Source organism: Stegodyphus dumicola, chromosome 10 (genome assembly GCF_044657685.1).
Source record: "Stegodyphus dumicola isolate Sdum_Otavi_A_Nest chromosome 10, ASM4465768v1".
NCBI lineage: Eukaryota > Metazoa > Arthropoda > Arachnida > Araneae > Eresidae > Stegodyphus > Stegodyphus dumicola.
In genome coordinates, this window is record NC_140777.1 from 133,479,803 (window position 1) to 133,504,626 (window position 24,824).

Below are 24,824 nucleotides of genomic sequence, written 5' to 3' on the forward strand. Positions count from 1 at the left end.
TGTTTGCATTAAATTTCATTTAAATTTAATTAACTTTTAATTTTTACGAATAGAAAATGTTTGTTAAATTCAAATTTCATTCCTTGCAGCAATGGCGCAAGAGAATTATTTAAATTTAATTTATTTTGAAACCCTGCAGATATATATATATATATATATATTTTCGTTTCACTTTTATGTGAATGTATATACATGTGCTCAGGCTTTGGGATGTTTACGACTCTAAACTTTCATTCCAATTAACATGAGACAGTATTAATGCCCTAAACATTTTTTTAACAAAAAATTACTATAATAATTGCTTTTAAATTCAGCCCTCTCCTGCAGAAGCACAGGAATTAATTAATTAAATATTTCCATTTTCTTTACCTAATGTGTGTATATATAAAGAGAAAAATCTTATTTTTATAACTTCTTGTATAAAAAGAGATATGAATTAAAAATGTTTAAATTAAAAATAATATTTTATGGATTATGTATAAAATATAACTGCCCATAGTGCATTTTAAAACAAACGAGATTTCTAATAAATTATCCAGCTATGACCCTGAAGTCAGCGGTATACAAGCATAGCAAATTTTGCTTAAATATTGTGAACCTTTCCTTACAGTTGCTCTGTACTTTTAAAGTACCAACTATTTTTTAATCCCTTTAACTTTTTTATTTTATGTTATTTATTTGTTTACTTTTCACTAACAGTACATTTTAGTTTTAATAATATATATATTATTTCATAATATTTAAGGCTTCTAGAAACACAATTTTTTTTTTTTTAAAATTTATTTCAGCTTCTATGGAATTCGTGATGTTCATAATATGCATTATAACCTTACTTATCTAAAATTCCATATCAAATCCAAAACGAACAATACTCGCTTAAGCGGGAAAAATTCAGATGTTCAGCGTCGTAACTCGCGAACTGCTTGCGCCAAAATATTACAGTGACACCTAGCGGCGGAAAATGAAAATATTTTACGCATACGCAGCAGTGGAAACGCTTGTACGGATGCCGTAGGCGTGTCTTCAATTGACGCAACGCGTTCGTACGCAGTAGTGGAAACGAGCCTTTACGTTTACAATGAGATAAAGCAATCTTTTCCGAATTTTCAATTTTTGATGTGATCAAAATTATCACTAGTAGACTTGATGAAATATGGGAAGACCCTGCTTCTATTCAAAAGATGTTTGTATCTATTAATATACTTGAAGAAATCTTTAGTGGCGGAACTTCGGGAGTTTAATCTAAAATATTTCTTTCCTTACTATGGTTACTTCAACTGTTCTGAAGTTGTCAGTGCTTGGTTGTTTTTTGTATGCATTCGGTAATTATCGTTAGTATACTTGTTCGCACATATCTGGTAATTATCTTTAGTGTATATGATTTGCTCGCACGTATCTGGTAATTTAGTAATTGATGTATATTTGGTACCTAAATTTTCTGTTTTGCATTTGAATCCTTTTATGATCTTCTGTTGTATTAAATTTTGTTATGATACCCTTAAGACCCGCACTGCCTTTATTGGTTGAACTTTATTTTTGTTTACATGCTCACCAGTTGGACAGCTTACATGTTTCGTTCGCAAGAGAAGTGCTATGTGTTCGCGGTAATTTTATGCTTAGAACTTTTGCCACTTTAGTGACTATTCTTCAGCATTTAGAAGCACTTCTGTTACTTCGCAGTAAATTCTATTTACTCGATGGAAGTAAGCTGACACAGACCAGTTACTCCGGTGTTTGCACCATTCGAAGAAGCAGTAAGCTGTATTCATGATCGAAGTGTCTACACTTCCGACATAAGACTAGCTAATCGACAGTTTTCAAAATCTGCGCTTAAGTATTCAAGGCTCTTTTATTATTCGTGATATAAAACTACATGAATTTTGTGAAGAGAATTATTTGTTTTCATTTCTGATCAAACTATCTGATAAATAACTTTTATTTTTTATTTCATTGATTTCATTAATTATAAGTTTTAAATAAAAGCTTTATTATTATTATTTTGCTTTTCTTTCCCTCGATATTTTTCCTTGGGGATAAAGATTTAACTCATGCAAAACATATTTGTCTTTACTTCCCCCCCTCCTAACCTAATGTTGTGATTGAATGTGATTTTATTGCTTTGAAGAAATGAACCGAAATCGCAGTGCTTGATAAAAGCATGTTAATTTTGATACATATTAAAAGCATCCCTTTTTATGTATACCTATGTGAGTATGTGCTTTAAATCATTTCTTCATGATTCATATTTTTTTAATCCACTATTTGCAATATGATTATTGGAAACATGGAATCATCAAGAGTTGAAGAAATGACCATTGACGAAGAATGTGTAAGTAGTGTACATATTTTGATAAAAATATTTACGTATGACTTTTTTAAAATTCTATGATAAGTTTATTATTAATTAATTAATGTATAGGTTCATTCATATTTGTAGATTCGCACTTCCAACGACGAAGATAAAAAATTCGTGAGTCAGGCTGTTGCGTTTGTTATCGGACATGGCCGTAACGGTTTTGTACCGTTGTGTGCTAGTGTTGCTACATTGCTAAAAGAGCAAGCAAGGTAAACTTAAATAAAAGTTTTTTTAAAGTTTTCCTATAATATCATTGTTTAGATGTTAGCACTTCTAACGTAGTTTTAAGTAATTGTAAAGTGTCATGTCGTTTCTATTAAATGATTTGCTGTATTTTTCACGTCACTGAAGATCTCACAAGAATAAGTAACCTCAGGACACACTATCAAAGAATATTTCTCTGTAGCTATGATTTATTTCTTTCATTTCTTACTGGGGACTCATGTAGTAAGATCTTTCTTTCAAATACTTTTACATTATAATGCACAAACATTTAGGCTAGATATTGATTTCAGGCAATTGTTCTTATGCAGTTATAAAATAAACAAAAATACCTAATCCATGCATCTTCAGTGATTGATATTTGGCATAATTTTTATGTCGCATCTGTGAACTAAATTGTCAGATTTGACTGATTGAAATTGTGATTATTTTTTTAGAACAATGTGTGAGTTACAACGTGAAAGTTCAAAAGTAAAGTGAGTATACAAAAAAGATTTGTAAAATCCGGTTGATCTTTACATTATGGTAACTTAGCGTTTTTTTGGCGAAATTTGGCGACCAACTCTCTTACAGCAACCCTCTATTTTTTTTTCCCGTCGCCATTTTGTCTTCACGAAGTAAAGACATGTTTCTTTTCTTTTTATCTACTGAACACTTCTTCCAACGATCTACTAGCCAAATTACACTTATGCTAGAAATTTTATCTAACAAAACTGCTTAATCATGACAAATATTCACTGCAAAATTCGGAAAAAGTACACAATACCATACTCCTTACGCGTTTTTCAAAATAACACATACACATAAACCATGTACACGCCGACTTATTTTTACTTAAAAAAAATCCCAGAATTGCACAAAAATGGCATTGCGCACACTCTTCACTATATCCATGTACACTGCTTTTTTCTCATAAATTAGAAAAATTTCACGAAAATACATGACAATTTTCTCAATCTTTAAACCCGGTAAAAAGAACATATATGAAATTACCTGATCGCAAAAAAGTATTTACCCTTTCCAAATATGAACATTTCCACATATAAAATAAATAAAATATCCAAAAACTTTTACCTCTAAATCATCTATTACATTATACACGTCACCAACAAATTCATACCGCAAGCATTACAAATACTTAGTATCAAAAATATTTAAATTATTTCCATGCACGTTTACTTCAACTTAAACGTATACCAAATTCCTACAAACATAAAATTCACAAAATAACTATCATTTAATTAAAATATCACTAAACCATGTACACGCTGACTTACTTTTACTTAAAAAAACATCCCAGAATTGCACAAAAATGGCATTGCGCACACTCTTCACTATATCCATGTACACTGCTTTTTTCTCATAAATTAGAAAAATTTCACGAAAATACATGACAATTTTCTCAATCTTTAAACTCGGTAAAAAGAACATATATGAAATTACCAGATTGCAAAAAAGTATTTACCCTTTCCAAATATGAACATTTCCACATATAAAATAAATAAAATATCCAAAAACTTTTACCTCTAAATCATCTATTACATTATACACGTCGAAAACAAATTCATACCGCAAGCATTACAAATACTTAGTATCAAAAATATTTAAATTATTTCCATGCACGTTTACTTCAACTTAAACGCATACCAAATTCCTACAAACATAAAATTCACAAAATAGCTATCATTTAATTAAAATATAATTAAATTCAAAAACACTACTTAAAATATAAATGAGCACATACATTAAATTAATACATACATAAATACCCATTTCGAATTCACTTTAGTTACGGCCATGGGATCCAAAAATTCACGAACACTGTTTCACACAACACAGAATAAAGCCAAATACAAAATTTCCAGATTTTTTCCCGATTTCTCCCCTTTTCCGATTAAAGAACCGTAATTCGTCAATTAATATCACATGACATATCCCATGATCTCTCATTTCCCTCACACAAAATAATGCGTATTCGGAACTGAGTACTGCTCACATTATTACCAAAGTCCCAGGTAGTAACCTTTATCGCCTCCACAATGTCGCCAAACTACCAGTTACCATATTGTAAAGATCAACCTAAAATCCTAGTATAAGGTGCAGCCTTGGCGCGATTTTGAAAATTATCGCCAACACCAAAGAACGTCTATATATATACTATACACTATATGCTATGTGTGTATACTATGTATAATAACTATATATATTCTTTGAATGACCTGTTTACTACTCATCGTATATGTCGCATTTTTACTGCTCATCATAAAGTAGCCAAATCCCATGCACCAGATACTAGGATTAAACGAAAAGATTTATTGACCAAATAGAAATATGCTAATAATAATAATTTTAGGTGGTTAATCTTTGAATTATGGTAACTTGGTGATTTTTTGGGAAAATTTGGCGACCAACCCTGCTACAGCAACCTGCTAATTTTGTTTTGCATGCCATTTTGTTTTCACGAAGTAAAGGCATTTTTTTTTTAACTCAACATTTTTTTCCAACAATCTGCTAGCCGAATTACACTTATGCTAGATCTTTTATGGAACAAATGTGCTTAATCATGACGAAGATTAGGTGCGGAGTTGGGAGAAAGTGCAGAATCGCCCTCTGCTCCCGCGTTTTTAAGAATTGCAAATACATGGTATCCATGTACACGTAGACCAATTTTCACTTAAAAAAACATCCCAGAATTGCACAAAAAATGGCATTGCGCACACTCTTGACTTTATCCATGTACACTGCTAAAGTCCTAGCTAGTAACCTTTATCGCCTTACCAAAATGTCGCCAAACTACCTGTTGCCATATTCCAAAGATTAGCCATCTTTTTCAAAAAAAGTTTTGTAAATCATGAACCTGCACCAAATAAGTAAATTTTGCATTTTCATATGTAAAAAATTGGTAAATTATGCCAAATTTGTAAGTACATAATTTTATGACAAAATAAGTATCATAGATGCTAATATAAATGTGTGCAATTCTTTTATGCTTCATTTAATACATATGTTACCTTCTTGTTTTAGTGAGGTATTTGAGCTTGTTCATTTTGGCTCTACTCTTATATGTGCCCTAAGGTCACCAAATGCGGCGGTGTGTTCTGCGCTGGTTTTTGGTGCAATTGCGTGTTGTATGGCAACCCTTTTGACGTTGAATACTCTTTTGCTGAAGTGTTTTAATTGCTCATTGGTTCGTGTCATGCATGTTTTGAAATAGCCTATGTTGCAATGAAAGACGTGGCTGCAAGAGGGTCTGGGAGATTATTTTTAGTGGCTATGCATGCTAAAATTAAGGAAATGCTGATGCAGTGTATTAAAGAGTGGATTGAGCTTTGTACAACTATTTTTTCAGATGGCTGGAAATCTTACAAGGATTTAGGAAAAGAAGGTTTTGAACATTTATTTGAACCATAGTATGAATTTTCTGGATAGTGTGTCTGGCTGTCATATAAATACAGTCAAAAGTCGTTAATTCGGACACTCATAATCCGGAATGATCTATAATCCAGACCTCAAAGCTAAAAACTTTCTGTGCATGTGCCGCGTTGGCACAGGTGTTTTACGCGTGCACGTAAGACCTTGACTACTGCGCATATGCGTGTGCGCAAGTGCAGAATACGTTTTTGCCTGCGCGTTTAATGTATAACGGACGGTGTAAGCTAAAATTATCTAATTATCTATTTCAGTTAATGTTAATGATTGCGTTGTTCCTTAATCTTCAAATTGGATCCCGCTTATTATTTTTTGCAGACTGTAAGAGCAATTTTATAAAAGTAAACTTGAACTTTCGATTATGTCAAATAGAATTTCCGATGCTGGAACTTCCAAAGGATCTACAAAACGAAAGTATGTTTCGATGTCCAACAAACAAAAAGTGAAATTGCTGCAAAAAATGCATAAAGACATGAAGAATGTGACAGAGAGGTTAGTGAAAACGAAAAAATTTCGATTGACAAGTTAGTCGGTATTCTCAGCAAAGCAATTAACGGGACTTGAACAGCAGGACTTTGTAATTGAACAAGAAATTATGTCTGTTTATAGAATTAAAGAGAAAGTATTATCACATAAAATGAAGCAACTTAAACAACTTACATTGAAGGAAATGTTTAATAAAGTAAACAAATAAATATTAAGCTTTTTTTTTTTTTTTTGTAAAATTTGATATTCTTTAGATCATAATTGTTCTTTATTTCATAAATTACGGTTTCATATTTTAAATTTTAGAATTTCTGCATGCCATCTTACGAGATTTCAACAGCAATATCACAAAATAATTTTAAAATCAGCATATCTTTAGAATTTCCGATACACAGTCTCGCGCGCTGGAAATAAAAATGTCTTTTTTTTTTCGTACAGTGTTGCCATTGCTCGCTTTGAAATCGTTGAGTTTGTTAATCAAAAATTCTTTAATGTCTGAAAAGTATGAAATAGATAATATAACAAATTCCGAATTCGGGCTTCAAGATGCCCATATTCGCTGGAGGATTACGTTATTCAAAATTGGATGGTTCTAGATACCGTTGTTTTATCACAGTGCGAGAAACATACATTTATGTAGATTCTTCAGTATTTAATCAGTCCGGGATATTGCGATATCGCCGAAGTCCCGACGAGTCCGGATTAACGACTTTTGACTGTACGATAGTGATTACGTGGTGCCATATTAAAGGCAGCATGAAATTGGTATTTCTTATGTTCGAAAAAGCATTCATTCATGGTAAGTGCATTTTATTTTGTTCTTGTTCTTATTTTGTAGAATGTTATGTTCATCGTTTTTTAGTGTGAATTTCTGTCGTTATTGTTGTTTTTTGAATTGTTTGAAATTTATTTTAGTTATTTTAGTTTATTTTGTTGATTAGTGCATAGTGCCTAGATTGTGCAATCCATAGATGTTTTTTAAAGTTGAAACAGAACACTGTGTACATGGTATCCTTTGAAATTTATTGTGGTTATGTTAATTTATTAAAGCGAGGTGTGCATAGTTCGTAGATTCTTTCCCTGCCTAGATTGTGCAATTCGTAGATGTTTTATAAAGTTGAAACAGAATGCTGTGTACATGGTATTCTTTGAAATTTATTGTTGTTATGTTAGTTTATTAAAGCAAGGTGTGCATAGTTCATAGATTCTTTCGCTGCCTATATTGTGCAATTCGTAGATTTTTTTTAAAGTTAAAACATATCATTCTGTACATGGATTCTTGTCAAATATTTTTGGTTAGAAACTTTATGTTTTAGTTTCGGATTTTTAACTTAAATTGTGTGTTCAAAACTTGGTTTTTGCATGTGCGAAAACCGCGTTTTGGGAGACATTTTAGGTTTAAAGTTTGAAATGTAGACCAAAAATTTAGATAGTAATATAGCAACATGGAGTTTCTCGTCAAAAATGTGTTTGGCGAGAAATTTGGCGACTTGAGGGCACGTATAAGAGTAGTTCCTTCATTTTAATTATTTTTGTAATACATTTGGATCTGTGATTGGAAGAGGCTACATGCAGTTCATGATAAATATTTTTTAATGATGATCTCTTTAAATTCCTGATAGTGAGCATAGAAGATACACTTTTGTTCACACAAATATGCTGTAGCGAATAGTAAAATAAAGTTTACAGTTTTTCCAGATAGAACTGAACTTACGTACCATGTATTTTTCATATATGGTACGTAAGCCTCACTCTCTGCCATTCAACTAACCAGAAAGCTCCAGTAACCAGAATGTTTTAGAATTTATAAAAATCTAGGTTAAAACTATATTTGACGGTGCTCCCTTGGCGATTTTTGGCGGTACATGGACACAGAGTTTATGCAATTCTTTGATTTGTTTAGCAGCGATTTTTGCGTCAAAAATCGCCGCTAAACAAAGCCAAAATAACAAGTCAAAGAAATGCACAAACTCAGTATCCATGTACACATTGACCTATTTTCACTTAAAAAAACATCACAGGATTGCACAAACTCGGCATTGCACACAAAAAATATATAATCTCAATAAACTGCGTTTTAAGTCAAACAATGAAATAACATAAAAAAGCACTACGCACTACACAAAGGAAATAGCCACCTACCTTATTTAGAAATTTCTCTGTCTTTAGTCTGTGGCACACAAAATTCCTAAACAGCATCCAAAAACTTTCCTCAAACTATGTTCCCTTTCTAATGGAATGCTTTATATGGTGACCATTTGAACCTTCCTCGCGACAAATCCACTCAAAGCCATCAGAACGATCTTTGCGTTTGACCATATGCATTTCCTTTGTACAAACAGGACACTTATAATTGCTACTAAGTAAACCTTCATTTACACACCAGTCAATTAATGCCCTCCTTCGTTCCAAATCCTATAGAAATTTCAAATTAATCTTATCACATTGAGCCGTTTTTATAGTGTAAACCACAAAATAAGCAACTTCCTAACCAACATACAAACAACAAACTTACAAATCTTTTCCCATCAGTCAAATTCACGCAACCAATTACATCATAATCGGGTTTTCATAACATTAAACTACTCAGGTTACCATAAATGAAACTACAACTTAGCGATAATCCAACAGGCACCCTTTACTCAGGTTCCCATAAATGAAACAACAACTTGGTGAGGGCATCGTCAAATATAGGCTAGCCAAATCTAGCCCCTTGAAAAATTTAGTAAATGAGATACTCATAACACCATTATAGAGCTCGTAATAACTATTAACACATATACTTTGTCATCAGTATGATTTAGCGCCAGTAATGGATCAGTATGACATCACAACACAATCATAAAAAGTTCATTTTGGCTTAATGTAAACTCAATTAATTTTCAATAAATTGCATTAATTTTTATAAATAAGGATATAAAGTTTTACTTTTCATCTCATTTGGAAAAATGAGTTATGTTTTGGACAGGTATAGATAAAAGTGAGTGTACAGGTATAGTCCTGCCATACTAACTGTGCTGTCTCAATTTTGAGGAAGAGCATTCAGGGTGGGGGTGGGGAGCTAGTCTGAGGGTCTGTCATCTCTCTTTCCCTAACTACTTCTCGAGAGGACTTTGTTATCTGTGTATTAGAGTGTCCCATAAATTGGTAACAAATAAGATGATTGATTTATAATTTTACAGCAGAAATTTTTCAAATTTATTTGGCTTTTCTAACATGAACTCCATTTTTTATATGCTCAACTATTTATAATTTTCATGGTTCCAGAATTTGACATTTTCTAGATATTTAGATTTTACCCTGTTTTCGAATATAATTACAAGTTCATTTTTTTCTTCAAAAATTTATCTAAAATGTTAAAAAAATCTTGTAAAATTCAAACATGTCATGAGGGCAAAAATGTTGCAGGCAAAACAGGTGGAATATTTTCCTGTCTGAAAGCTGTAAAATAAAACGGCAGATGCCAGTGACGATAGTTTTAACGCTGGTAACCTAGTCTGAAGCTAGCACATTTTCCCCATTCATTTGTCATCAGAATGCATACAATTTGTAGTATGTGCTAGTGTTATTTTCTTTGCCATTTTATTTTATTTTTTTCTCTAAAAGATGAGCGGGAAGAAAAGTTCTTGTATGGCGAATTTCAAACTATGGGTGACAACATTTGCTGAAAATTCTAGCCATAGTATAGCTGCTCATCATTTCTCTATCAATGGGGGAAAAAATGAGAAGGGAGGGAAAAAAAGCATTTTGAAAGTCAAAATAAAAAAAAGGCATCATATGCTTGTCAGCCTGTTTCATGCCCTGAAGGAAAAACTCAATGCATGGATTCAAGTATCACGATTGAACGGATATATTGTAACCCATACAGCTATTTGAATCAGGGTGCTGAACATGCTAAAAGAACCCCAATTCACTCAAAGCCAGTGGATTTTGTTGCCTCCATAAGATAATGTAGTTGTTTTAAGAATAGGCACAATTTATGCATAGGAACTCTCACTAAGCTTGTAAAAAAAAAAAAAAAAAAAAAAAAAAAAAAAAAAAAAACCCTTCAGAGCTAGCAAATTTGAAGCCAATGCATGATATGATATTTGAAGCCAATGCATGATATGAAAGAGATATAGTCTTGAGTTGTGTCAGATCAGCAGTATGGTTGAAATTCTTATGTCATTTGCCATCAGATTACACTGCTGATACTAAAAAGAATCATTTTCATGAAGGAAGAATTGGTGGACAGCCCATTTCAAAGAAATATCATATTCAAGATGGAAAGTTTTCTGAAGTCAAGGCCATTTTTCTAAAATTTTTCATTCAATATTGAGCATCCAATATTCTAGTGGATGTCGGATTAAAATTGTGGCATGGAATTTTAAGTCATATAATAAATGGAGAATAAAAAGCATTCCTGTCGAGTCGGTTGAAGAATGGTTCAAACCAGTATTGATTTATATGAATTGCAAGACATTTTTAATGTTGATGAAACAGCTCTTTCTGTAAAGTTATGCCTATAAGAACCCCAGCTGTGAAAGATGACTAGTGTCATAGAGCTAAGCAAACTAAAGAACGTCTCCCTGCCGTACTTTGTGCAAATGCTGATGGTATGGAAATGATGACTGCTTTATAGGAAAGTAGCAAAAACCAAGGTGCTTCAAAAATTATATAACTGGGCCATTAGAATATAAAGCAAATAAGAAAGCATGGATGACTACAGACATTTTGACAGAATAGCTCAAGAAAATAGACAAAACAATGAGGAGAACAGTTTATAGACCAGTGTACCATCCATCCTCAAATGACAGATTTCTGCAAAATGTGAAAATTGTTTACTTCCTGGCAAATTGCACTAGTTTGCACACCTTCGGTGTCATTAAGAATTTGAAAATGTTCTACAGGCAAAGGTTGATTCAAATAGCCCTTCAAAATGTAACTACTGGAAATAAACAAAAAAATTAATATTCTTGAGGCTATGAATAGGATTTCACTTGCCAAGGGGATTCTTGAACCCAAGTGAAAGTGTTGACGATGAAAATGATGACAAAACAGTGATTATGGATGAAGAAGATTGGGAACTGCTGGGGTTAGACATTACAGTCGAGGAGTACATAAACTGTAATGCCAGTTTAATGGCGTCAGACTTATGTACAGTTGAATAACTGATTGAAAACATTATACCAGATGAACACTTAAGTAGCAGCAATGAGGAAGAAAATGAAAAAATAATTCAGCTTCTTTTCAAAATGATATCTGCTGCATTGACACCCTCAGAAATTGTAATAATACAAGCAAGAAAACATTTTAAGAACTGAATTAGATTCATAGCACTTTGCCTAAGATTCAGAATCAAAAGACATGTCAGATGACAATGAAAGATTTTTTTCCCTGTATATATATATATATATATATATAATGTAAAAATTAGCTTTAAAATTTTTGAAAAAAAAAAGCATTACTTATTCAAGATGGTAATTCAAATAAAGGCATGACTTTTTTACATAGCTGTGTGCAGAAATTTGCATTCTTATGATTTTAAAAATATTAAATTTCTATTAATATCATTAAAAAATATTGATTACAAAAAATGTTTGTTTAAAATATTATTATTAATTAAATATTCATTTAAAATATAAATTTTAAATTTGTTTGAACGTGTAACAAATTGAAAGTAGTACAGTACAAAGTCTGTAATCCGGACTCGTCGGGACTTCGGCTATTCCGGATTAGGGGTTTTTCCGGATTATAGATCATCAATTTAGGTCTGGTAAGATGGCATGCAGAAATTATACAATTAAAAATATGAAATCGTAACTTATGAAATAAAGAGCAATTATGATCTAAAGGGTATCAAATTTTACAAAAAAAAAAAAAAAAAAAAAAAAAAAAAAAAAAGCTTAATATTTATTTGTTTACTTTATTAAACATTTCTTTCAATGCGCGCGTGTGTAAAGCATACATTACGCGCATGTATAATGTATGCGCATTCTCTATGCGTATGCGTTAAGTTTGTGGCTTTGAGGTCTCATCCAGATTATGAACTTTGTACTGTATAATAAAATTGTGTAATATCAGCAATAGGATAGTTGTATCAAAATTTTCAGCCAATATATGTATGTTTCACAATGTAAAGAAACTACGTCTTTCTCATTTATACGTTATTTGTGAATGGTAACTTGAGAACGCCAGATTTGAAAAGCCTGTTCTTTTTATTTATTGTTGTTGGCAACATTGCTTTTGCATGTTTTGTTATCACTGATCATTGAGGTTATGTTTTGATACTGTGCTTTTGTTTTCTTGGTTAATGTTTGTGGTGTATAGTCATGGAAAGATACAGTATGGAACAGTGAGTGTTGATTGTGAAAACTACAAAAATGGTGAAAGTTTCTAGGAAACCGTTCGAAAAGTCCATACAATTATGAGACACAACAATGCACCAAATGAATCCACTGTTCATAGGTTGATCAAGAAATTAAAAAAAAAAAAAAAAAAAAAAAAAAAAAAAAAAACAGTTCAACAGTAGACATAAAATGCCCGGGTTGCCCTTGAAGTGGCCAGAGGGAGGCAATTGATGTTGCTTGATTGCTGTGCTTGATTTGGTCACTGTGAGTCCGGGAAAATCGTGTCGCAATCATGCTCAAGAAATGAACATGTGTCCAGCAACAATGCGTAGAATCGTAACGAAAGATCTACATTTACATCTATATAGTTCAGTTAACACAGGAACTTAAACCATCAGATCATGGAAAATGATGACAGTTGTGCAATGGATTCTGGAAAAAGAACGAGAGATGCATGGTTTCATTTTCTCAGATGAAGCTCACTTTCATGGCTTTGTGAATAAACATAACTGCAGAATATGGCGATAAGAGAATCCAAGAGTAATTCGCGAAAAAGACATGCATCCTCAGCGAGTTATTGTTTGGTGTGCAATTTGGAGTGGGGGTTTAATCGGTCCTTATTTTTTTGAAGATGACCAAGAAGGGCTGTCACGGTGAATGGAGTTTGTTATTGTGCGATGCTCACTAATTTCCTTTGGCCCCGGTTGGATCAAATGAACATCGAAAATTTCTGGTTGCAACAAGATGGTGCAACTTGCCACACTTCAGGAGACACAATCGCTCTGCTTTGTGAGAAGTTCCCAAACAGACTAAACTCCTTACGAGGAGACCAAACCTATCCGCCTCAATCTTGTTTTTCCTATGATGGTAATATTAAGTCACGAGTTTACAAAATCATACCCCATAATCTGTTGGAACTCAAACAAGAAATTCAATGAGTTCTCAGCGAAGTTGATGGGGAAAAGTGTGAGTGAGTGATAGTTAATTTCATGTATAGAAAGATTGCTTGTAGGGCTAGCAGGCCGGGTCATATGCTCGATATTGTGTTTCACATATAATCTCTTCATCTCCTGAAGAGAATGGTGTGTTTTGTTTGCTTTCAAATAAATAAAATCAATTTATAGTAGATTCAAATCTGGCGTTCTTTTTGAGACACCCGTTATTATCTTATTAGCTGTAGATGGCATATGTTTTATTTTCCTGTAAATTACTCTTTAAAATCATACTTGTCTTATATAAAACCTAATATTGTGAAACATTTTAAGATGCTTAACCTCCATTTAAAAGAAAATATGTCCTCTCTGTTTTAACTTGGAACTATCTTACTTTTCTTATAACATACCATTCTATATATGTCAGTCATATGGGCAGAGTTCAATATGTATAATTGTTAACAGGGCCGGCGCTAGACTTTTTTCTATCTGGTACAGTCGCACTAGTTGCACATGCTCTAGCACCGACCCTGATTGTTAAATATCTATGTAAGCTAATATTTATTATTTTTCTAGATTGAAGCAAGAAAATGAGTCCTTATATCAACAGTTAACACTATTAAGAAGTAAACTGTTAGCAGAGCAGTCAGATATTTCCATTGAAAACAGACTGGTTGAATCTTCCTCCAAGATCAGCACTCCATCTTCTGTCGAAGATATTATTATTTCTGAAAATGCATCTTCATATGATATCAACAAAATCAAGTATTCTATCAAAGTAAGTTTTCTTGATTTATAATGACAAAAACACCCATGTCTGTTGTTTCTAAATTTATGTAATTCGTTTTTCTCAGGGAAAAAAGGTACACTGCGCCAAAAAAAGGGGGGGAGACAGTTCTATATCTCCCATTCTACTGGCCCGATTGACGAAATTCAAATTGCGTTTTTCATGTCTCGAAAGTGCGACTTAGGATATGTATTAGGTGTATCTATAGCATTGTTCTAAAATCGGTATTTTGTCACAAAATCAGACTTTTTCTGAAACAACATACCAATTTTTTTTCTATATTACAAGTCTACGACTCAAATTACGCCAAACTATCAAGTTTTGTAAAAATCGCATGGGTAGTTTTTAAAAAAATTGGCTCTGACAATTTTAGCTCCACAATGTAGTTAGTTGTAATTGAATTTGCTATATATTTATTAATCTCTGTTTTTTTATTAAAATTATTTAATTCTTCCTTTCACATTTCAAAATTTAAGTTCATTCCAAATAAAATTCGCCCATTTTTTATGATTTATTTTAAAATAATTTTTATAAATTTTTCAAAAAGCTTTTGAATTATAATCTATATCTTTTTTACCATAATCTTAAAGTAGACGTATTTCTAAGCATACCTGCAAAAAATTACAGTATTCACAATTTCCAGATATATACATGAATTTATATACTGCCGCATTTCGAAATTTGGCATATTTGTTAAAAGCGATAAAACATCAAATGTGGTTTAGACACTTTGCTAAAATTATTTGAAAGAAGGAACGATGTGGCTTTTTTTCTGCTCATGCACAATGTAAAAAGGCAGAAACGGGGTGCCTTTTTTTCCGCTCTGCAACTTATAATGGAAGGGAAAGGAAATTTGGTTGCCATATATGAAGAAGTTCGTTTAATGGATTACATGGCGCAAATGGATAAAATTCTGTCAAGATAAAGTTTTGAATTTCTCCGTAAATTTTGCACCAAATTTTACAAAATGTGATATCTAGGCATAATATTAGTCATAGAATGGAAATATGGAAAAAAATTAGTATGTTATTTCAGAAAAAGTCCAATTTTGTGTCAAAATACCTATGTTAGAACAATGATATATATAAATCTAATATACAGTCAAAAGTCGTTAATTCGGAAACCCATAATCCGGAATAATCTATAATCCGGACCTCAAAGCTACAAACTTTCTGCGCATGCGTCGCGTTGACGCATGCGCGTAAGACCTTTACCGCTGCTAATTTGTGTGTGCGCGTGCGCAAAATACGCTTACGAATGCGCGTTTAATGTATAACGGACGGGATAAGCTAAGCTAAAATTATCTAATTATCTATTTCAGTTAATGTTGCAGATTGCGTTGTTCCTTAATCTTCGAATTGGATCCGGATTATTATTTTTTGCAGACTGTTAGAGCAATTTTATAAAAGTAAGCTTGAACTTTCGATTATGTCAAATAGAATTTCCGATATATATTTACTAATATGTAAAGGATATACAAAGCGAAAGTTATCTTTCGGAGTCCATTAAACAAAAAGTGGAATTGCTGCAAAAAATGGATAAAGTTTATCTAAACTTTGTTTATCTTTAACGCCGCGGCGGCGTGCATTGAATTGGAAGTTGATCTGTCAGCACTATCCTTATCTTAAGGGCAGATGTTTTTATTTTATTTGGCTTATAATTGCTTACTCAATGTAGTATTTCATCTCGTCTTTGATATGATTTAAATCAAATGCCTCGTCATTATAATTCGCTTCCGATAGCGAAGAAAGTGACAGAGGTTATTGAAAACGAAAAAATTTCGATTGACAAATTAGTCGGTATTCTCGACACAGCAATTTTAGGACTTGAACAGCGGAACTTTGTAACTGAACAAGAAATTATGTCTGTTTATGGAATTAAAGAGAATGTATTATCACATAAAAAACGAAGCAACTTAAACAACTTACATTGAAAGAAATGTTTAATAAAGTAAACAAATAAATATTAAGCTTTTCTTTTTTTGTAAATTTTGATACCCTTTAGATCATAATTGTTCTTTATTTCGTAAATTACGGTTTCATATTTTTAATTTTATAATTTCTGCATGCCATTTTACCAGATTTAAACTGATGATCTATAATCCGGAAAAATCGATAATCCGGAATCGCCGAAGTCCCGACGAGTCCGGATTAACGACTTTTGACTGTATAATACTTTTGATCAGATAGGGTAATATTTAGTTATTTGTAAAGTGTCATTTTCATATTATTTGTTTCTTTGATATGCTTTCTTTTCAGAATGACCAAAAGACAACTTCTCTAATCTTAAAAGGCTGTCTATGTATGAATTGTTCTCAAGCACCTGGAGGTTCCAGAATGTTTAAAACACCTTTAAAGAAAGGAGATAAGGTTGTGATTCATGGTGAATTATGTGGAACAGTTCAATATGTTGGTCATATCGATTCTGAAGGATTTTCTGAAGTATTTGTTGGCTTGTACTTAGATGAGGCTGGTAAGTATCAAAGAAAACTTATCTTTCAGAAAATAAAATTTTAATTAAATCAAGAATTCAGGATCTCCAAAATTTTTGATTGTGTACCTCTAAGACAAAAATAATTAAAGTTGTACCTCATGTAATATAATATATATATGTGTGTGGTCAAATTTTTTATGTATCAAATTTAAAATACGTAAAAAATACATACATGTCAAATCAAATGTAAAATACATAAAAAATAAATACATAAAAATTCAAGTTTTTTATGTATTTATTTATTTATTCATTTTAAACAATATGCACACATTTTAATTAAATTTCAAATTTACATTTTGTATTGGAATTTAATGTGATTAATGTAATTGTATTTGTTTAATAATGCTGAAAAAATCTGAATCCTCTGCAATTCAAAGATCTAGCTCTTCTTGAACTTTCAGATATATCTTCGTTGCAAAGGCAGAGTTCTTTGTTTCCTTAAGTGTTTGTGTGCATGTGCAGGCTGGTACATTTATGATGTTCAGCTTCCCAAATTCTAGTGAAACCAGACACAGCAAGCAATAAAAGAACCTCGTGTGATAAACAGATACACTAAGAAGTGATTGTGAACCTACATCTTTGGTATACCTGCAAGCAGTGGCAGCTCCTTTATTTGTACACATGAGCATGTGAACTCCCAAAGAAAAATGAAGAAATAAGCTTATTAACAAATTAAATAGAAAATATTAAATACAGTTCTAGATTTTTAGAGGATGAGACTTCCCAACTCCCTTTTTAAATGTGGTAATACATATCCAGCATACTGTATTGTAGGTTACTATAGCATAGAGTGCTTACTTTTTCCTCAGTTGCTGAAGAAATGCCCTTGAAAACCAGTTTATGGGGCAGAAGTAGATAGAGGAGTGGGAGGTAAAAGGCACTGCTGGATACCATTCCATTCGTACATTTTCAGCATGCAGGAGCTCAGATTGTTTGCAGTCATCTCATCTAAATTCTCCCTTGGTTTGCTGTATTCAATTAGTTAAATTTGTTTTTCGGTTTTCTTCTCATGCTTTTTAATTGTTATCATTTGTCGATATATATCTTTTATGAACTAGTGTAAACAGTTAAGATGGCACGTAGTAAAATAAGTGTTTTGAACATTGCCTGTCGAAAGAAAAACTGAAATGAAATTATTCAGCCAACATCTTTGCTAAACATTATTCAGGTGACAAAATGTAACGAATGTGTAAAAATTTAAAAACGAATTTTAAACCTGAAAAGATTTATATAAAAAAATCTTCGTGGATTTGAGGGTGCAAATTAACTAACAGATTGTTTTTTCCCCTGTCTCCTTTTTACAAAATATATTCAAGATAACATATATAAATATATATTAACATAATATTATTTTTACAAAATATATTAAAATTTGATTTAAGTTAAGTGAGTCATGATGTTGCTGATTTATTGTATCTCGCTGAGAAAATAGAAAAGCACGAGTACTCACAATCACATCCATCTTAGAATTTAATTTGCTAGCAAAGGTGGATATTCACTATCAACTTGTCAGTGTATTTCGTTCAAATGCTTAAAGACACAATGAGAAGGTTCCCCAAAATTGTCATGTTCTAAAAAAAACATTGATTGCATTCTGTTTTGTGATGCATTTATTTGAGCATGCACTTCGAGGACATGATGGACACGGATATTAATTAAATCATTGAGTTTTTGATGTCTTATCAACTTCTCAGCAGAACTCAATTCATCTCTTAAAGATCATTTCACTAGTGCCACTGTTTTTTAAAGGAACAGCAAAAGAAATCCAAAATGATTTATGATGCATGCTCACTGTTTGTCCGAACCACATAAAAAATGATCTGAAAAACAAATTTTGTTTCAGGAATGGCAGATGAAACTACTGATATGTTATTCACGTAGCTAAATATCCAAGCAAGTTTAGAAAAAGTATTTGATAAATCCAAAAAATTAATATCGTAAAAGTAAGATGGTAAATAGACCTCGGAGCAGACCCCTGCTAAGATGGATTAATTGTGTTAGAAAAGATCTTAATATTTTAAAGGTTAAAAACTGGAAAACAATTGCCAAAAGTAGAGATGCCTGGAGAAGACTTCTGGAGAAAGCTAGGGCCCATCCAGGGCTGCCAAGCCATTGAAGAAGAAGAAGGTAAGATAGTGCAAGCCTGCTGAGGGATCATCATGCTGGAGTTCACGCTTCTGTTCAACGTTCCTACAAGGAAATGCAGAATCTACACACATCAGCTCACTTTGATTTTTTTTTGGGGGGGGGCAAGCAAACAACCAGAATTAGCAAGCTCGAGTAATTTTTCTGCAGCCTGAGTGATCTTACTAACTTTTTCAATAACTCTTTACAGAGAGTTGCTATTCTAGATGAAACTGTTAGAAAAAGTTTAGCTGTTAAATGGAATTTTGAGAGTTGAACCATTGATCCAGTGTTAGGGAACAGTTGGTTAAATGCATGGAAAAAATGGCAACACATAAACAAGCTGTAGCAATAAATCAAGCAGGGGCTATATGTTAGAAGACTCGGAATTTGTGTTTTGGCTTACAGTATTTCACAATAGTATGCCACATGTCGATGTGTTATACAACCAGTTTCAGAAAACACTAATTGATGCAGCAATCATTATAAAAGCAAGTAAACGTCTTCTAGCAGTCGTTAAGAAAAAAAAAAAAAAAAAAAAGGAAAAGAATAGACACAGTGACAGAGGACATATTGGAATCATATGAAATTTCAAGAAAAGGGAAGAGAAAAAATATTGTTATAAATAGAACTGTAGCAGCTAAAGATATAAAGATATATGTATGATTATCACAAATTAAGTAAAGGAGAGATTTTTATTTCTCACTACTGTGCTGTTTCTCTATTTTAAGCTCCCAAATTTCAGGAGTACAAGAAAAAAATTCTTGACAATACACCTGATGTTTGTTCCTTGTTACAGAAGGATCGTTTGAAAATTGAACTAGGAATAATTTACAGAAGATCACATTTCAGAAATATGACTGGTGCCATTAGTCTTCTACAGTTTATTAAAAAAAAAACAGCTAACAGACTATATTTTTGAAGACCTACAAACTGTTGCTAATTATTGTTACTATTCTAATGACCACTGCTGAAGCTGAGAGATGCTTCTCAACTTTAAAACAAGTTAACACATTTTTAAGAAGCACTATGAGACAGACTAAGCTTTGTAACCATGTTCCCAACTGAAAAAAAAAAAAAAAAAAAAAAAAAAAAACATGATAAATGACATATCTAAATTCAATGAAAACATTATTGATTTCAAAGAAAAAAATAGGTAGATGAGTAGATTTATTTACAAAAATTATACCTGTCTATTTTGTAATCAACACTCAAAGATATATTGTAATCAATATTATGATTTTGTGTCATTCCACTGTAAGAAATAAAATGTTATAATTTTTTTTTTTTACATACGAGAACTTTTCTCTTTATTTGCATTGTGTTTCTTTAACTTGTGAAAATGCGAATGTATTTTTCGAAATTTGTTTTGTGAACCTCCATTTAAATAATCCACGAGCCACCACTGCCTCCAAGTATCATATTGTGTACCCCATTTTGGAGACCACTGGGTTAATTTTATATGCTAGTTTATCAACATGCATGTACAATGGGTATGATAAAGAAAATTTTTCTTTTGAACCATTTTAAGTTTATTGTAAAATAAAAATTTACTATATCACTTGAAATCATTTTAAACTTTATTTATTCAGTTACCATGGAGATCTTTGGTTATTAAGACAATGTTCCCAGATCGTTTCATTCAGATAAGATTCCAAAGATGCAAAATTTGGAATCTGATTTAAAAATATAGAAATGCTTAAATGTAATATTGAGATCTATGTAACTATTTTCTACATTTAATATAGCTTCTTGATAAAAGTTATTATTTGTAATAATTCTAGAATAATAAATGCACTATCTTCATTCTTCAAATCTAATATAACAAATCAGTTTGTATTATTGGAAATAATGAAATATTTCTAGGCTGTTTAAAGTAATGAGACTATCTTTATGCATAACATCTGTTTACTTCCATTTTTAAGCAAAACTCCTATGATTTTTTGATTTTTTTTTAATGTACAAGGTGCAGTCATAAAGTTCCAAGACTCTATTAGATTCAAACAATGCATGTAAAATAAAATCATGCATGCACATTATGGCAAGGAGCGACACTTTAGGATTAACATGTCAACTGACATTGTGATATACAGTGCTCGACATTGAAAATGCAACACCAAGAAGATGTGGTCAGAAATTTATGCAAATTTTAGAGTAGACGCACGTAACTGAGTTATGCAAATGATGTGAAATGTGCGGCTCTCTGACGCACGTGAAGTAAGATATAAAGGAAGGAATGTGCAGAATGTGCAATATTCGTGTCGTTATTTCTGCCAGACAAATTATCGAAGAAAGTTGGTTTTTGTCCCGGAGGATACTTGTAATAGAAGAGAATGCCAGGCCATCATCAACGAAGGCACATCTAGCAGATAGATGATTTTACGAGGGGTATGGTGATCGGACTGAGAAGGGCAAGTTGGTCCTTACGTCAAATCTCAGCTGATACCCACATGGATGTAAGCCCGGTGCATCGGCTGTGGCGAACATGGTTGGAACAAGGAAATGTGGGAAGAAGGAGGGGTGCAGGTGCAGCCAGAGTGACGTCAGAGTCCCGCAAGTCACCTGTACCGCAATTCTGCAGCATCTGCAAGATACCTTGGATGTTCCTGTGTCAACCAAAACCATTTCCTGTTGATTGGTTGAACGTGGCTTGCACTCACGGCTGCTTCTGTTTATCCAGTGACAGTCACCGCATACGTGTGTAGCGTCGACGTGGAGACAGATCTAATCCGGCAGTAACTGTGGAATGCCCCACCACGTGACAACGTGGCATAATGGTTTGGAGCGCTATTGCCTACGATTCCAGGTCACCTCTCGTTCGTATTCAGGGCACTATGACGGCCCATCGATACTTGGATAATGTACTGTGGCCGGTGGAATTCACTACCTCCAGGGGCTGCCTAATATAATTTTTCAGCAGGATAACGCCCAACGACACAGTGTTCGCATCTGCCAACATGCTCTGCAAGTTATAGAGATGCTTCCCTGGCCATCGTACTCTCCTGACCTGTCACCAATCGAACATCTGTGGGATGTGATTGGACGGCGTTTGCAGACTCTGCCCCTGCCTCGTTCAGAAGACGAACTGTGGCAAATGGTTGAAAGGGAATGGAGAGCCATCCCTCAGGGCACCATCCGCACTCTTATTGACTCTATGCCTAGACATGTTTCTTCGTACATCGCTGTCCGTGGTGGTCCTACATCTGACTGAGCCGACACCGTTCTCGCTCTGTATTCTGACTATCATTTTTAAATAAAGATCACTTATTGCTGCTTGCTGTCTCTCTCTTTTTTCCAAATTTCATCACTTTCTAACCACTCCTTCTTGGTGTTGCATTTTCAACGTCGAGCAGTGTATATACTTATATTTATGTTAGTTTTTTAGGGTGGTTAGTATACAAAAGTACTATCACTTTTGAAGTTTTAACACAGATATTAAATTGTAGTAGAGACTGAATATTTAATTTTGTATGAAATTCAGAAAATCAGCAACAGGAATGCTTGAAATGCTTCAACAAGAATGAGGCAGTATGTTGACTAAGATGTGTTTGATTATCATTTTTTCTCAGTGGTAGTAAAATCTGATGAGAGGGCAATAACAGGTCAAAGCTACCCTGTATGACCCCAGCTGTGGAAAATGTCAAGCAGTTTGTTACCTTGTGCATTAAGATTGTTGAATCACCACTAAAGAAACTGCTAGCACCATCAGTATGTCTTTGGAACAGTGCAAGTTATTCTTAGATCTAATTTAAAAATGCATAGTATCACTGCCAAGCATGTATAAATGTCCAATATGCCAATATCTCTATCAGTATGTCTAAAATGACCTAATCTTAAAATCATAAATTATAACTGGTGATAAGAATAGGAATATGACTATGAGCCAGAGATCAAACAACTATGACCTTGTTCAAAAAGCTCACTCTCTTCCAACACTGGTAAAAGCAATGCACGTCAAGGGTTTGATTGAAAGTGTGCTTATCTTGCTTGTGTGACAACATTATCTGGTTACATAGGATTATGTTATTAATGCAGAATTTTATCATAGTATTTCAAGGCGTATGGGAGAGATTATTCAGCACTAATAGCTGACCTGTGATGAGATGACAGTAAGATATTTTATCATAATAATGCACAGCATTCTAAACATATATATAATAATACACAGTATTCTAAACATATGAGTTTAGGGCATATGAACACAATTATTGCTCCTTACCCTTTTTATAGTTTCCTCAAATTGAATTAATATCTTGGAAGAGACTTTGGTATGATTTGCAAATGGCCAAATGAAATAGGCCTATTCTAGATATGCTTAAAGGCAGTCTTAAATGGCAGAATCTCTAGAACTGGTTTAGTGTGGTATAAGTTGATTACTTTGAAAAGAATGTAGCCAAATTTAAATCAAGCAAATGCTTCTCTTTTTAATGCATTTAGTCTCAATACCTTTTTTACCCTCTTCTTTTAATTTCACCTCATATTATAACATTAGGTTTAAATGTTTACTTGATTAAAGCATTCTTATATTTATGTTTTCCCTGAATTATAATGTATTGTAAAGTTCTTTGTATGTGTATTATTGATTATATTTCTGTAAATTCTTTCATAGTGGGAGATAGCAATGGAAGTATTGGAGAAAAAACATATTTTTCAGTTCCAGAAAGATATGGTTTATTTGTGCCTTTGTCTTATGTCTGTTGCCAGATGAGCTGACATTTAATACTTCATATAATATTTCTGTGATAAAGTAAATAATAATGCTTGCATTTTATACTTGACATTATTAGCATGTGATAATTATTTTATATATATGCATTTTTTTATTCATATGACTTTGATGTATAATAACAAACCTTATTATGCATACTTGTGTAAATATTTTATTCTGTAAATATGACAAAATATTACTTCACTATGTGAATAGAACATGTAAGTAAAAAACTCATATTTGTATATATTTTAGTATAATGGACCTGTGATTGTATTTTGATATTTTAATTTGTATGTTTTGTAATGTTTAATAAACTTTTTCTCTAACATAAAATGTGTATAAACTGATTAAAATATGTATATTAAAAGTATATATACCAAGTGTAATGTGCTAATTAACAAAATAAGGAATAAAAAGCAAATAATTCTGTTTGTGTGATTTTCTAACATTATATTGCTGGTTTAAGGACAGAATGGCTGTCTTGAGAGTAGAAAATCAATCATTAAAATTAACAGTTAACAAAGACAATTAACTTGAAAACAGGCTCCATTAATGATTTACTTCAAATCTGAATGAAAGATAAGATGAATGTGTATAATTGTAACTTCATTAGGAAAAAACAAGACGTCTGATGACATGTTCTCGTCAAATGCATTATGTAACTGAATGATTAAAATCTGAATTTTATATCCATATCTCATCATATTTCTTGTGAGAAAAATTTCTGTTATTGTACTTAAGCAAAAACTCTGCTAAATTGATAATTATTTTAAAAATATTATTTGCATCTTCAACTGCAGTTTCTCCTCAACTTTATTCTATCCACTTTCTTTTATTCAAGCAAAGAAAAATTTCTTGTACTTTCTGTGTCCCATAATATTAGTAACAAGTGAATATTCAAACAGAGATTATTGGCAAATGCAGCAGTAAGTTATGTTGTAGCACAAAATTGCAA

General features: G+C 32.4%; 1 protein-coding gene across 1 annotated transcript; it reads left to right on the forward strand.

Moving 5' to 3' along the window:
- Nucleotides 1-1,063: 1,063 nt before the first annotated feature.
- On the forward strand, nucleotides 1,064-24,564 carry LOC118200040 (uncharacterized). Its single transcript, XM_035371960.2, has 5 exons — nucleotides 1,064-2,329; nucleotides 2,438-2,565; nucleotides 14,331-14,532; nucleotides 16,800-17,013; nucleotides 23,768-24,564. The coding sequence occupies exons 1-5, from the start codon at nucleotides 2,270-2,272 to the stop codon at nucleotides 23,869-23,871; spliced, it is 708 nt and encodes a 235-aa protein (XP_035227851.1). The 5' UTR covers nucleotides 1,064-2,269; the 3' UTR covers nucleotides 23,872-24,564.
- The last annotated feature ends 260 nt before the right edge of the window (nucleotides 24,565-24,824 follow it).